Raw genomic sequence first — 14,811 nt, forward strand, 5'->3', positions numbered from 1 at the left:
AATATTTAACATTATAATTCCATATTCGTGTATTGATTCTTTTTGTTCTAAAATGTATTGCTGGCAAAATGCGTTCGTCCCGTTAACAAGCCAACAAGAGCCAAGATCATTAGCTCCCTGCCTTGTCCGCCTCGCGCGTTCCCCAGAGCCTGGCCCTGAGCCGGGAGGAAGCCAACGGCCGGGAAGCGCAGCGCGGGGCCGAGGACGGAGACGCTGCACGTGCTGTCCGCGGAGGCGGGCGGGACATGGGGACGTGGGCACTCCCGCGTGGCCCCGGGCACTCCCGCGTGGCCGAGGATCCGCCCCCAGGCAGGCGAGGCAGGACGCGCTCCATGCAGAAGGAGGAGGCTGCGCCAAGGGCCGAGGGGACGCAAGGAGGCGCCGGGGACGGCCGGACATTCGGCGGCCCGAACTCACTGATCAGAGTTTGAGGACTTTTTTGGAAGAGAGTCACAGGGGAAGGTCCCCTGCGGCCGCGCTGCTCCCTCCTCCTGCGGTCTGGCCGAAGCGCGGGGCCCTTCTGCGCGGAGCGGCGGGCAGGTCCTGGTCGCCCCACGTGCTGCGCGGGCGGCGTTTCTGCTGAATTCGGTTCGTTCGCGGCTGCTTCTGAGCGTTTCGGGGGCGAGGGAAGGTTTCCGAGCGGGGCAAGGTCGAGGTGACGATCGCACACCCCTGTCCGGGCGGCCGGGGCAGCTCTCGCGGGGCCGGGCCTCTGGCTGCAGCCGGCCGGACGCTGCGCCTGCGGGGTCCAGCACCGCGGGGTCACTCGGGCTTTGCTAGACATAGCGCCGCGCTGCGCAGGACAAAATCAGACTCAGAGAGGGAGGCGGGTCACTCAGCTGTCCCCTCGGAGGCCAAGGGTCACGGCCGCCTGCTAATGAGCGCGCGGGAACCCCTGGGCAGCCCGGACCCCCTGGACCCTAATTTCGGTGAGGGGGTCCCCTCCAGCGGCCCTCGCGCAGGCGTCTCTAAGATGCTACGTCCGAAAGCGAAGCCCCGATTGGCTCCCACCTTCTGATCCCAGGCGCGCGGCTTCCTCCGTCTTCTCCATCCGATGAAATGAACACAAACCCGACACCCCTCGCGCTCCATAGCCAGCCAGCTGGCAGGCGGCGACGAGGCCGCAGGTGTCCCCCGCCCGCTGCCAGCCCAGCCCCAGCCGCGGTTCTCTGCCTCAGGGACGACTGTTAGAAGCTGTGGTTCCAGGCACGGCTCCTGGCAGCTCATCCACCGCACAGTCGTCAGAGGAATCTGAAAACATGCAGAATATTCGGAACGCAAAACCCAGCTTCTCGCGGCCTGAGGAGTCCCGGATACGCCGGCTCCCGCCAGCTCTGCCAACTCAGGCCACTGTCCTCCCCCGGCTCCAGCTCGGTCCCTGCCAGCCCCCTGGGTGACGGGCAGGCACTGAGCTCTGTCCCTCCTCGAGGTGTTTGCGGACCTGTCTCAGGTTTCAGTGCGGGAGGCAGTTTTCCAGGAGTATCTGGTCGGGTGGCGGCCCCTGCATGATTCCCTGTCACAGCGCCTGCCTCCTTCCCTCTCAGTGCCCCCCACGACTCGTCACTGCTCCTTCGGCGGGGTGGGGGATTTGGTTGCTTTAGTACATTCTCCTGCCTTGGCACATGTTTCTCCCTCTACTATTTTTTTTGCAGAGCCAAGCATAATGTACAGAACACGGTAAATAATCAATAAATGCTTCTTGAACGGTCTGGTGAATTATAAATGTAGATCTATTTAATGAGTCGTCGCAACATTTCTAACTTCAGTGTAAACAGAAAGATATATTTTAAAAAGGTAAATGACATATTTTTTCCTTTTCAACATACAAAATTTTTATTTTATATAAATGTTCATTTTTCTTACCTTATTTCATGGGAGCTAAAATGAAGTGTTCATGTAAATAATTCTAAGGTAACATGCTATAAAAAAACAATGACATGTATTACTAAGCTTTCAAAAACACAGGGTAAAATTCGAAATTAACATAATTAAAATGGTAACAGAAAGAAGCTATTCTCACAACCTACTTTGAAAACTATGGTCGGCTTCTAACTGCAGGACTAAGTAACTGCAGGACTAGGTACTTGCAGGACTAAGTACTCTTCGCCTTAAGCACTGAGTTCGGAGAGCCAGCCAGCGCCCCTCACAGGGTTTAACGTCTCAGTTTCTAGACCCTTCCTGGACCCTTCGTTTTACGTGTTCCCCAGGTGACCGCACGGTGTACGTGGACGAGATGCTTCGTTCTCATTCTACAGATGGAGAAGCTGGAGCTCGGGATGGAGTGGGTCTGGCTTAAGGCCACCGGGGAGGGGCCGCCCGTCCAGTGGTCGCTCCACCACACAATGCTGTTCAGAGCACATGCGCGGGAGTCAAAACTCAGACGCCTAGGGGGCCCGACGGGCGAGTGGGGGGACCGCGGAGGCTGGGGGTGGAGGGGGGGAGAGCTAGTCCGCGCCAGGTGGGGGCGCGGGTGCGGGGCTGCCCACCAAACGCCGGGTTCGCTCGGCATCTTCTGACTTCCAAACATCGGCAGCTACCTCGATCTTCACATAAAAAGACGCGAATGACATCCGATCTGCCTGTGGCTGGCTTTGCCCTTGGCCTGAGAACTTGCAACCTCTTCAATGCCAAAGAAATTGTTCTAAGATCTCAGGGAAGCATCGGGCCTCAGAGCTCGTGGAAACGAAGCCGACTGAATCTTACGTATGGGCTGAAGCAGCGGCACCGTAGGAGAGGGTGTCATAACTTTGTGTCCTATCTGCCAACCAACATCGCGCTCCTTGCTGAATACGTGGATTTCACAGCGCAGCCGGACGTGAGGATCGCATTTCATTTTGGTGCACGGTCAGGTGTGTGGACTCTCGTTCACCTGGCGGCAGGGAAAGTCATTGCAGTTTGGACCTCGGAATGGTCCCCGCTGCCTCCTGACGCCGTGCGTGCTCCTCTCCCGCCTGTCGACAGGCGTAGGTGGCGGTTCTTCCAACTGTCTTTGGTGAGAACTGGTTGCTCAGGATACCTGGAGCTCGTCCCCGCACGTAAGAGTCTCTCTGGAAATTTTGAGGGTTGGTCTCCTGCAAGAATTTAAGTGATGAAAATAGCTCCCTGTGAGTTTGCAGGTCTCAACATAATGAAAATTTAGGATGACCACATTTCCACTTTTGAACAGGTAAGGAAAATGATCTGATTTAGAAGGCCGGGAAAATATTCGATTATGCTTTGCTGTCGACAAAAATAGGCTGAAATTCATCTGCTCAAAGCCGGTTTGGGAGATTTCATAACTCCTGCATTTACGGTAATAAAAGTTGCCTGCACACACGTTGTTACCGTTGTTACTGTCTGAAGCCCTAGGGAATGCGTGAGCATTGTTATGCGTAGACATCATTTAATGGACAGATTCTGTTGCTATGATGTTTACTTGACAAGCCGGAAACTCCATCTGCGCCTATGCAATGGATAGATATAGACGGCCTGGAGTTTGAATTACACTTACTTAGTTCCGACAGGCTCAATTACGAATTCTCCTACATTTTCAGTACCTCAAAATTATTACCTTTTAAATTGTCTAATTACTGCTTTCCTCCGGGCATGAGGCACTGCCTTAATCACTAATGCATGCTTTTTCAAAGTGCCATTGCAAAAAGTCAATATACTTCTGCGGGGGAAAAAAAAATCATCATAATAAAAATTATTGAACTTATGAAACGCTTTTCATCTACAAAGTAATTTACAGACATTAATTAATCACTGTTCACGGAGAGGTCCCTACCCAATATAGCATTCACTTTCAGGAACAAGTGACAAATCTGCAAGGACACAGCCTGGCGTACTTCTGAGTCTTCGAGGGGCGCGTGAATCAACATTTCTTTTCTTTCCCACTGAGCTGCAACTCGCTACCTGTATTTAAAGAGTTGTCAGATTTGCTTCTGGCCTGATCTCACCCTGGACAAAATAGGCATCGTCTAAGGTATACCTGACCAGACTGTAAAGTACGCGTCTTTGAAAATAGGAAAAGAATTTAGGATTTCGGATGTTTTTCTGAAGAACTAATTTATTTCATATTACTTTTTAAATTTATTTCAAAAAGATATTTATCCACTGAAATCTGGAGGTTAGGTTCGCTTATTATTTTAGTCATGCTTATAAAAGAAAAATACTTATTTTCCTGAAGAAATAAAGGAAAACAAATCACCCCAACAGTTGGCTGTATAAACCAGCTCAGAAAGCAAAATATGGGTTTTAAGTATCATTTTCTCTGCCCAGGACTGTGTCTAGCATGTCAGGAACACGAATATTAAAAATAAAGGGGGAAGCAAATTTGCTTTTTTACAAAAATTTTTTTCTATAAAGACGTGAAAGAAAGTCCAATAGCTACTGATGTAATTTCATGATAGAAAACAAATTTAATATGAAAAAACAGAAAGCAAATAATCTCCAAATTTTAAGATGATAAAAAAATTCAGGTTTTCATCTTCTTTGTTCATTGTTATCGTATAGCTCGAGACAACAGGTGGACCAGACTTCCTGCACACGTGGCTGCGTCGAGGCACGTGAACAATTCCGAGGAACGCAAATGCTGGTGTCCACAGCACACAGAGTAAGACCTTGACAAAACGTCCTCGAGGAGCCTCAAAGTCAAACGTACCAATTCGATGGTCATGAGATAAAATAATAAAAAGTCTTAAAAAAAGCTAAACACTGGTAATTTTAAGACTTTTGACTTTCTCGGAAGGTAAAAGTTTTAAATACGAATAATAATTGAATTGATTTATACAAAGTAACCTGCTCTCTGCCAAGTAAGAATATTTTAAAATCAAACAGAAACAGTAAACAGTCGAACTAGTCAACACCGTTTCATCCAAGAATGGACATTTTTTACCACAAAAAAAAAAATGAGAAGAAAGCCATAATCTCCCACATATTTCATCAATTATTCATGGTTACAATCTCACCACACTGTCTGACTGTTTCTCATGTTTTCACCGAACAGCGAGAACTTCGTCACAGCCTTGTACTTGGCGCCGCTAGACGTGTGGGCTGTCCTTGTCCGTGGGCGTGGCGCCAGCCAGCACCCCTGAGGGCCCCTAGCTCTTTGGCAAGGCGGACTCGAGTCAGTTGAGGTTTCGGTAGCATCAGGCCCGACCGAGGAGGCTCAGCACCATCATTGAGGCTGCTGAAAGTGTGGAGGGCAAGTTGGAAAGCCGGCAGCGTGCGTGTGGGCCGTGAATTGTAAACACTGTTTTGCACCGAGAGTAGGTCCCCTCTGCAGCTCGATGTGGCCTCGCAGGCCTCGAAGGGGGGTCGGGGGTGCTGGAAGCCCAGCGTTCTGTTTACGGGTGAGTAACCGAGGAGGACGTTTCACGAATTCCATTGCAAAAGCAATGGAATTAGAAATGAACTATTTAAAATCCTCAAAACGAGGTCTAGGATGGTCGTTTGTGTCCACTGGGCTGGGCCACCGGGGGGTCCCAGATGGCCCGTGACACGACATGTGCAGTGTGTCTCCGGGTGTTCCGGGGAGGGGTGGGGTGGACATTTGAAAAGGCTGGCCGAGGGACGCAGGTGGACCGCGGCCAAGTCACCGAGGCCTGGACGAAGTAAAGGTCCCCTGCGGGAACGGGTCCTCTCGCCCGCCTCCCGTCCCCGCTGGCGACCCCAGGCTTCTCCGGGCTCACCCTGGGTCACGGGGTCCACCCCGGGCCCGAACTCCTCCCTGCTCTCCTGGCTCCGGGAGTTTACCCTCCGAACTGCAGGTCCAGGCCTCTTAATCGCTCTCTCACGTGCTGCATGGCGCATTCTAGAGAGATCTCCGTGGAATCGAATACTTGGTTCCACAGCAAATGCAGGAATAATTATGGCCCGTGGGGAGGGTGTGCAACTCCGCATCCCGCGATGGCGTACAGACCGATGAGGCGGAAAGGCTGAGACACAGCAGATTCCGCGATGGGGGGAAGCGATTCTGTCGCTGCGTTTGCTCTCAGAATGGACTCCGGGTCATCTCACGGTCGCATGTGCCGATAAAGAGAGCAGGCACGCCCCCTGAAAGCCACCGTCTGGGGCATGGTTAGAGAGGGACACTGGCCTGGACGGGCGACAGTGAAGCAGAGGAGAGAGACAACGCAGCTGAATTTGAGGTCGGCATTACCCAGACGCCTATAGCGTTCTACAAAGCGTCCTACGTCCCTTTGTCACGTGTCCTAACGCTTATCCCTTTTCCCTCCCCACCTGTTTCCAGGTGCGATACCATTTTCCCTCTCTCCTCTAAGAAGAATGGAAAAGAGTTTATGACAGCCACGTGCTCGGTCGACAGAAGGATCGCTAGGAATCGTCCCTAAATGCCAGGTTTGCGTGGCCCTGGCACGGACCCCTCTCCCCAGACGGACCGCTGGAGCCGCCACGGGCCCTAATCCTCAGCGCTGTTTGGTGTCAGGAGTGAGGGGCCGCGTCTTCCTTGCCGTGGTCTTGGGTTTTGACGTAAGCACAGGCCGAATCTGGTTTTCAGCCCGTCGGACGTTTAGGGGCGTCTAGTAACGTTCGTTAGGTTGGTTCGCAGCGAGAGCTGTCTGTCCACATTTCACAGTGTCCTGTGAACCGTGCTAAAGACCAGTGTCCTCTGACCCTGAGGACAGCGATGTGGGGTGTCACCAGATGCGTCCGAGGCCTCACAGAGAGTAGAGATTCGAGTCGACCGAGAGCCAAAGCCCGTGCGGTTGAACATTCGTGCCGAATCGTATTCGGAAAGCTTTATGCGGATTGATGGGAATGTAAAGGCTCGGTTGGATATGGACCTTCTAGTCTTTCGATCCTCAAGCGGCTGTGAATTGAAGCTCTGACGGGAGCTGGCTCGGCTTTTGGGCTCACCCACGAACGGCCGCGGAGCTGACTCCCCACGCAGTGGAAACGAGAGTCCCACAGTCCCGTTAACCCTCAGCCTCCGCTCGGGCAGGACACAGGTCCCGCCTCTCGCCAGGCGGAGCAGATCCGGGGGCCACGCGCCGGCCTGGTGTCGGGGCCATGCGGTGTGTTTCGCACCGGCAACTGGGCGCTGTTAGGGGAGGCGCCAAACGACGTCCCGCATTGCTTATCTGCTTCGCTCCACGACACAGTCGGGTCTCACCTTGAGGGGGACTGAGGCCCCTCTGGGTGTCTCCCGTGCTGGACACACTCTTCCAGAACGAGGAACGGCTGTCCCTCTGCCGCTGACCTAGCCAGGCATCGAAACAGCTCTAGATACTATAGGAATTAAAAAAACCAAATCCCGTTTTGAGGATTGTGTGATATAAGGAGAGAGCGAATATCTTCAACACAATTACGAGGTCGCCCCACGTTAAGATGGCAAAGGAGTGTGACCGTGTCTCACCCCGAGGACATCGAACCCGAGGGCGGGGAGCTAGAGCAGCCTGGTGACGGGACAGGACCGGCCCCCCGAAGCTGCCACAAGCATGACACTGGCCACGCGGTGACCTGCTGACGCCGTGTGACCCCAGGACCTGGGTCCACGACGGGAGAGAGCCGCCTTAGACACAAGCCGACCCACAGAACCCGTTCTAAGCGTCAGAAAGTACAGGGTTATCTCTACAGCTGGAAGGAAAATTGGCAAAGAAATATTTTGACTGAAACGTTGAAAACCTGGTTAAATAATTCTGTTCTCAGATTGATTTATTCTGTAAAAATAAGGCCACATAAATTGCTAACAATTTGTAATAATGACCGGAGACTTGCAACATTTTTCTTAAGAGAATACGCAATTGATTTTAAAAAGTTAAACTTTACTATGAGAAATGGCTTCCTGTAGATCCCAGTTGTTTGTTAGATTATTTTAGTGGGTGTTTATTTCCCTTCTCTCCTTTTTCTTTGCTATAAGCACGTTTTCTGTCACTATGATTACCGAAACTCCTAGACAGCCGAGTTGAGAAGATTCTCATGAATATAGACTCCGTTATTGGGTACGAATATTTCCCGTCCCAACTCGATTCAGAGATAGAAGCACATCAGCTTCAGAAAAACTTACATTGTTAAAGAGTCTCAGCTATCAACTAATTATATTTTATTTCTCAAATAATTATATTTTATTTCTCAAATAATTATATTTTATTTCCAAAACGGTGACAATTTTTAATACTGAAGTAAATTGCCTAGAACGAGTTAAAAAAATATATTTTAGCTATAACTGCAACCTATTGTATATTTATCATCATCGCCAAGGGCTGTAAGTCAGTTAAACTCCACAGATTAATTTGGCACCTTCTGAATGTTTGTAATCATGCGCAGACTTTAAAATTCAAAAGTGTTTAAAATTATTTTATTAATGTACCATAGATATTTACAAGATCTTAATAATATACTTTTTTTCTTTCCAAACAAGTCTGTATTAAGAATGTATCTTGTGGGGGTTGGAGAGCCTATTTACAGAAAGATTCGCTTTCAAAAAACACCCGAAGATTTACGCTTATACTCATCGGATAAGCAGCTGAGTAACAAAACAGTAAAAAATCATGATGACGACCGACAGGAAATGGATGCTCTGTGCTAAGACCAGGCCTCCGCTGGAACTCAGACCTGCAAAATATAAAAACAAAAGAAAATATCCCGAGGAAAAGTCAAATTACTTGTTAGATTAATTCGCCATGACCCCAATGCAAATTCTCATTGGTCTCCTAGTGACATATTTTAGAACATTTGTTTCATCTACACTATGTTTGAGCTTAGGAAGTGCCTCTAATGCTCTGTCCCAGGATATCTGGTTTACATGTAAAAATAAAAAAAAGAAAAATGCCCAAACTGGCCACGTTTGACCAAAGGGCAGATCGGGATTGCCCAAGAAGCGGTGGCTGATGACTGTCGCTTGGCCAGAGCTGCAGGGGGGCGAGTGAGGGATCTCCCAAAGGGGAGACGCTTTGCTATCATTCCCGCCAACCGGAGTTGCCCGCGGGGGTCTGACGCAGCTCGGGGGGACGCTGTGAGCGATGAGCGAGGTCTGCCGCGGGGATGGGACGAACTTCGTGTTTGCCATCCCTGCTCTCAGAAGCCCACCAGCGCCCATGGAAAACTTTCTGATTTTCATCCAATAGAATGAATCCTGCACAAACGATGCACAGGTTTTTTTGTTTTTGTTTTCTGAGATTCAAATGAAGGAACATAAAACTGTCTGTGATATGTAAACACGTTGCAAATTTGAGGGATTATTTAAGGGAAAATTGACTCGTCACCTCCTGCTCACAATTGAAAATGGAAACATAGACCTTTTGTATTTTCACGCGACATTTAAGCAAAACTCGGACGCTTGGCGGCACCCAGCCCTCGGGCCGTGCAACCCAGAGCCCCAGCCCCGGAGGGAGGCAGCGGCTCACTTACTGGACACCTTGGGGATCCTGATTTCTTCGCTGCTGCTCCCGTCTCCGCCATCGCTGACCGTCCTGATTTCGACCAGGTAGTCCTCCTCCAGCGGGACCAGGAGCTCGGCGGACGTGTGGTTCGTCTCCAAAACGTGGGTTTTACTCTGTCTGTTCTGCCGGTACAGAATCTGAACAAAACAGGGAATCGAGTCGAAAGGTCACGCCCCTTCCCTCAAGGTCAGAGACTCTTGAGGGACATCGCAGACTCCTTGGGGCGAAACACCCAGTCTAGGCCTTTTAAAAAACTTTAGCTCTAAGAAAGAAGATTTCCTTTTCGGCCAACGCTTCTGACACGAGAGCAGATTTATCTCTATTCATTAAGTAGCTCGAGGCTGGTATCACTGGCTCTTGCTGTGCAAAGTCACCAGTTAGTTTGGACCCATTTCAAATTCCCGAGGACGCACGTTTGGCAGGAGATGGTGTCCACGCCACTCTGCTCTGCGTGTTTGGCTACAGGCTCGTGAGATTTCTTTGATGTTGTGAGAAGAGCACATCCTGCTGCAGCCTGCGTTCTAGAAATTCTGTTTGAATCATGCCCTTCGCCCTCATCCTCGTCGCACGTTTACTAACCGCGTAAACACCATCGTTTGAAGAGAAAACCGAAACACTGTAGAGTTTTATTTCTTAAAGCTCCAGGACACATCACTGACCTCAGAATATAAATCTTTTCCGTGACGAATTTAAGAACGGCGATATCATTTTCAAAACACTTAAAAGAAGACGCGTGTATTTCCATACGCATCTAATGAGTTTTGTGTGTCGTCGCGACATCTCTGGCCCTTCGGCAACTTAACGGACGTGACTAAAGGAAAAGTTAAATTCTCACCTTGTATCCCAGAACCTCCGACTCATTTTCCATGGTTTTCACATGCTCCCAGTTCAGGCACAATTTAGAGTTGGTCAGCTTCCAGGCAATGTTGGCTGGCGGTTGGCTTGGAGCTTTAAAAAGATAATCAAAGACCCAAATGAATGGTAATTAGTCACTATATATGGCCCATCGACACCAGAGGGGACATAAGTCCTGGGTGACCGGCATGGAAGGAGTGGAAAAGATTTCTGTGTCATTTGAGATAGCGCGTTAATTCTCACCGGTGTAAGCAAATGCATTTAAAGGTTGGTCATTTGGGGACATCTTTGTGACAAACACGCGTTAATAACGGCCGCCGCCTGTCCGGCGGTAACGTGTTCATCACTGCCGCCGAGGCTGTTCACCTTGCCACGCTCAGAGACAGAGGGCTCGTCCCAGCCGATCGATGCGCACGTCGAACGGATTCGGGCTGCAAACCTCCTACGCGCATTAGCAGAGGGGCCCCCTCCAGCGGTCTTTCCCCTTTTAATCTCGTGTTCGGGTTCCCGACTGTCGCACGACCGACTCGGGATGTTCTGAGCACGGTTGGTTGTGACTCGAGAAGGCCTTGGGGCATCTCTTAGGACTCACGGCACAATGCGCACAACCTCAGGTAGAGGCACGAGAAAAGGGGCAGAAAGCCAACAGGTCCCTCCCCGCCCCTGCCTCGCCCAGGGCTGCTCACTGCGTGCTTGTCCTGCTGTGGCCACCTCTGTCATTCTTCGTGAACGTGGCAGGAGGCGTGACTGCCCCTGAGGTTTGAAACCGCCTCTGTTCAGAGCGAGTCCAGGCTGGAACTCCCCAGGAGATGGCTGATGACTGACTTAATTGCACCAGTCGGTGGTGGCCAGATAGGAAGAAAGACGCACGTCATTTAATGTAAACGGAGCTGCTGGGGACCTGGAAAAGGGAGGCATCATCACGGACTGGGTGACCTCGCTGACAGGTGTCTACTCTAAATCTGAACCGTGGCTTTCGGCTCCCTGAAATTAACGTCGTCTGGGACAAAGGTGGCGGGAGTCAGAGACGACAGAGTTACGACCGGCCTTCGAGAGCAGTGGATTCGGTCCAGCTGGGAAATTGGACAAACAAGGCAGCGGGAGCGCAGGTGGGGCGGCCGCACCCCACGACGAGGGGCTCAGCCACAACGGGGTCCAGTCTCATGTTTCTCCAGGACAAGACGCTGCCTCTCAAAGGTCTGAGTCCACACCATTATTTTTAAGATTTAGGAAATCGGAGAGATGGGAAATAATTCAGCTGGAAAGCACGGGCAACGGGAAAACTACCCGGCAAGATGTGTTTGCACCTGATTTGACTTTGTGAGGCCGAACGTGCATAATGTTTAACTTGCCGCGACGCTTGTGAAAATGGGAACGATTTCCTTTGGAGCTTTGACTCGGTTGCTGTTTAATCTCTTGCACGTCACCGGAAGAGTGACGGGGTGTCTGACGTTGCTTTATGGCACGTCCCCTTGCCTCCCCGACCCCACTGGAGTCTGACTATGCTCACCCAGTCGGCGAGACTTCAGTTGGGACGAAGCGGAGGGAGACGCGCTCGTCCCCGGCTGCTGCGGGGCTCAGCTCGTCACGCTGAGTTGTGGCTATTCCTACTGCTGTGCTTCTTCCCTTTTACTGAAGGACGTGGCTTTAGAAGCCACTGCCTCATACGGACACTGCCGCCGGTTCTGGTTCCGTGAGTTTTATGCACCTGGTTAAACCGAACTGCAAATATCGACAATGAAACCGAAATTTCTATTACCTTGACAACCCAGTCTCTGTCACGTGGGCAACATAAAGCAACAGTCACGGCTGTTTTCACCGATGCCGTGCGAACTGCATCGGTCGATGCCGAACTCAACAAACAAACACTTTTCGGATTTTTAAAAATCTTTTCGGGCAATTTCCAAAGACTAAATCATTCTCTATTAATCAAATGACAGAGCGACACTAGCCTTCCACAGCTCTAATGGTTTCCCTGTGATCAATTTTTCTGTAGATGGCATTTATATTCGACTGTGGTTCATACTGTGAACTCAATTCCAAAAAACAACTTCTTACGTTACAGTTCTAAGTACCAGCATGGGGTTGACATTTGGGGACGAGAAAAAGAACCTAAGTGCAAGATGAAATAAAAGCTTAATGCTTCTTTTATGTCTAAATAGGGATTGATTACATATTTACAACCAGAAAAGTCCAGCACCGAGGGCAAGTCGGTCAATGTCAGCGGCCAAATTGAACTAAAATTTGCAAACACTTTCTATTCCTGGGTCTGAACACTTCCTTCTAGAGAAGCAGTGCTCTTTTTTCGCCCCTTTTCCTCTTGAAATTGATGTAAACGTTTTTTCTCCCTTCAGTCGTAAATCTAAATTCCACGGGAGCGATGCCTGTGGGAATCACAAGACATTGCAGTGCCCCTCGGCTGTCTTGAGGGAAGTCGTCACTTCCACTAAGTGATCGCACTTCCTGTTCAGTCACTGATAGTTACTTAGGAAAGGGCGAGCTGCCATCATCGCCAGCGACAAAGATAACGGAGGCTTCGGAAGCTTCGCGTGTGCCGTTCCTTCTGCTGGGCGGTCCCTCTGTCCACCGGCTCCTTTTTATCGAAGTCTATGGCCTTCCCAGACTGGCGCCCCTTCTGTCTGTGTGTCTGTGTCAGCCCCTTCTTCACAGTGCTTTTCATAACTCCCGATTGTTCCACGCTTTTGTTTTTGCCTGTTCCAGTTGCCTCTCCACTCAGGGAGGAACCGCCCGAAGGCGGGCAGCTTGCCTGCTTCCGACCGTGCTAGCCACCTAACCCCGAGCCAGCGCATGGGAGGCGCTGTTTTCCTGAGTGACGCCTGAATCATCTATTTCCAAAAAATGGCTCTGTCTTGTGTTCATTTTGCCCCATCAGAAGGGGCAGGGATTTCGGTAAACGTGAGCTCTGCTTTTCTGAAGGTACAATGGATGATCGACTATTAGATTGAAAATCTAAACCGGGACAGTGTGAATGGGGGATGGATGCAGAACTTGGCTGCCACTACTCTTCAGAGGTCACGTTGATGGCATGTCCAGGACACGGAACCAAAGCCAGAGCCCGGGGGGGCGCTGCGTTGAAGCCACGTCTCAGCTCCGCCTTCAGTGTCCTTCCAGGACCCTTGGAGAAAATTTCTGAAACACATTTATATGGAGAAAGGAGCAGAGAGCAGCTGAGCTTTCCTACTTCAGAAAATGCAAAGAGCGAACTCGTCTCTGAACACGCGACGTAAGAACACACGACGTAAGAACACACATAGGCACGCACGGACATGACGTAAGAACACACGTAGGCACGCACGGACATGACGTAAGAACACACGTAGGCACGCACGGACTCTCTGCACGCGACCTGCCCCCTGGGGTCCGTGACACCCTCGTTCTCGGCAGACTCGGAGGACAGGGTCGGCATCCCCGCTCTGCAGGTGAGACAACGCGTCCGACTCACCGAGGTATCAGATTCGTCCCACAACGTGTGGCTGAGTCGAGATCACACCCGCCTTTCTGTCCCTCCGAAGCCACGTTCTAGCTCTTTCCAGCACTATCTCACGATCAGCCGAAGTCACGGGAACAGCTAGGAAAATGCTACAGAGATGAGTAGCAAAGACGAGGGCCCGTTTGTAGCGGTGGGGACGCTGCACACTGGGAAGTCGTGAACCGGATGAGTGGGCGGGAAGCTTCAGAAGAGCAGATCGTCTGGGGCTGCCAGGGCTAAGGGGGGGACGCCGTGGGCCGGAAGCTGGGGACGGGCGGCCGGCGATCTGGCACTTTTCTTTGTCTGTGTTCTCTGTGAGAGGAACTATGCAATTTTGACGTGAGGAGGGGCGCGATTCCATTTCAGGAAGGACAGCGTCAAGGCAAGAGGAACGTCTGAGCTTTGGGGCAGAGATGGGTAACAAAGACGAGGGCCCGTTTATAGCGGTGGGGACGCTGCACACTGGGAAGTCCTCAACCGGATGAGTGGGCGGGAAGCTTCAGAAGAGCAGATCGTCTGGGGCTGCCAGGGCTACGGGGGAGGACGCTGTGGGCCAGAAGCTGGGGATGGGCGGCCGCGATCTGGCACTTTTCTTTGTCTGTGTTCTCTGGGAGAGGAACGATGCAATTTTGACGTGAGGAGGGGCGCGATTCCATTTCAGGAAGGACAGCGTCAAGGCAAGAGGAACGTCTGAGCTTTGGGCTGGAGACGTGGAGTCTGGAGCAATAGAGGCTCGGTGGACAGAGGTGACGGTTACAAACCAGCACAGGGTCCCAGGGGAAGACGTTCGAGAATCCGTGTTCTTAGGAGGTTGGTCTAATTAAAGTACAAGATGCCTTCCTTTAATAATTAAGTGAGCTAATGTGTGTAGAAATTGACACAGGGCGCTGGGACGCGGACGCACCATGGTTTGTAACTGTCATCGGACTCGGGGCCCAAACGTGCCCACTTCCAAATTCCCAGACCTGTGCACGCATCGCTTCCTGTGGAAAAGGGACTTCGCAGCTACGGTCGAGTGAAGGAGGCCGAGACGGCGAGAGACCCCTGGATTCCCCGTGTGGGCTCGAAGGAATCGCAAGGTCC

The 14,811-nt window shown here is 51.1% G+C and overlaps 1 protein-coding gene across 1 annotated transcript in view; it reads right to left on the minus strand.

Moving 5' to 3' along the window:
• Positions 1-8,452: 8,452 nt before the first annotated feature.
• CNTN6 (contactin 6) overlaps positions 8,453-14,811 on the minus strand; it is a 124,130-nt gene continuing 117,771 nt past the window's right edge. Inside the window, exons 20-22 of the mRNA XM_006909199.1 lie at positions 10,219-10,331; positions 9,352-9,520; positions 8,453-8,556 (exon numbers count right to left, since the gene is read on the minus strand). Coding sequence (XP_006909261.1) covers positions 8,453-8,556; positions 9,352-9,520; positions 10,219-10,331 — 386 coding nt within the window. The remainder of the gene's footprint in view (positions 8,557-9,351; positions 9,521-10,218; positions 10,332-14,811) is intronic.

The sequence above is a fragment of the Pteropus alecto genome, unplaced genomic scaffold, assembly GCF_000325575.1.
Source record: "Pteropus alecto unplaced genomic scaffold, ASM32557v1 scaffold53, whole genome shotgun sequence".
Taxonomy (NCBI): domain Eukaryota; kingdom Metazoa; phylum Chordata; class Mammalia; order Chiroptera; family Pteropodidae; genus Pteropus; species Pteropus alecto.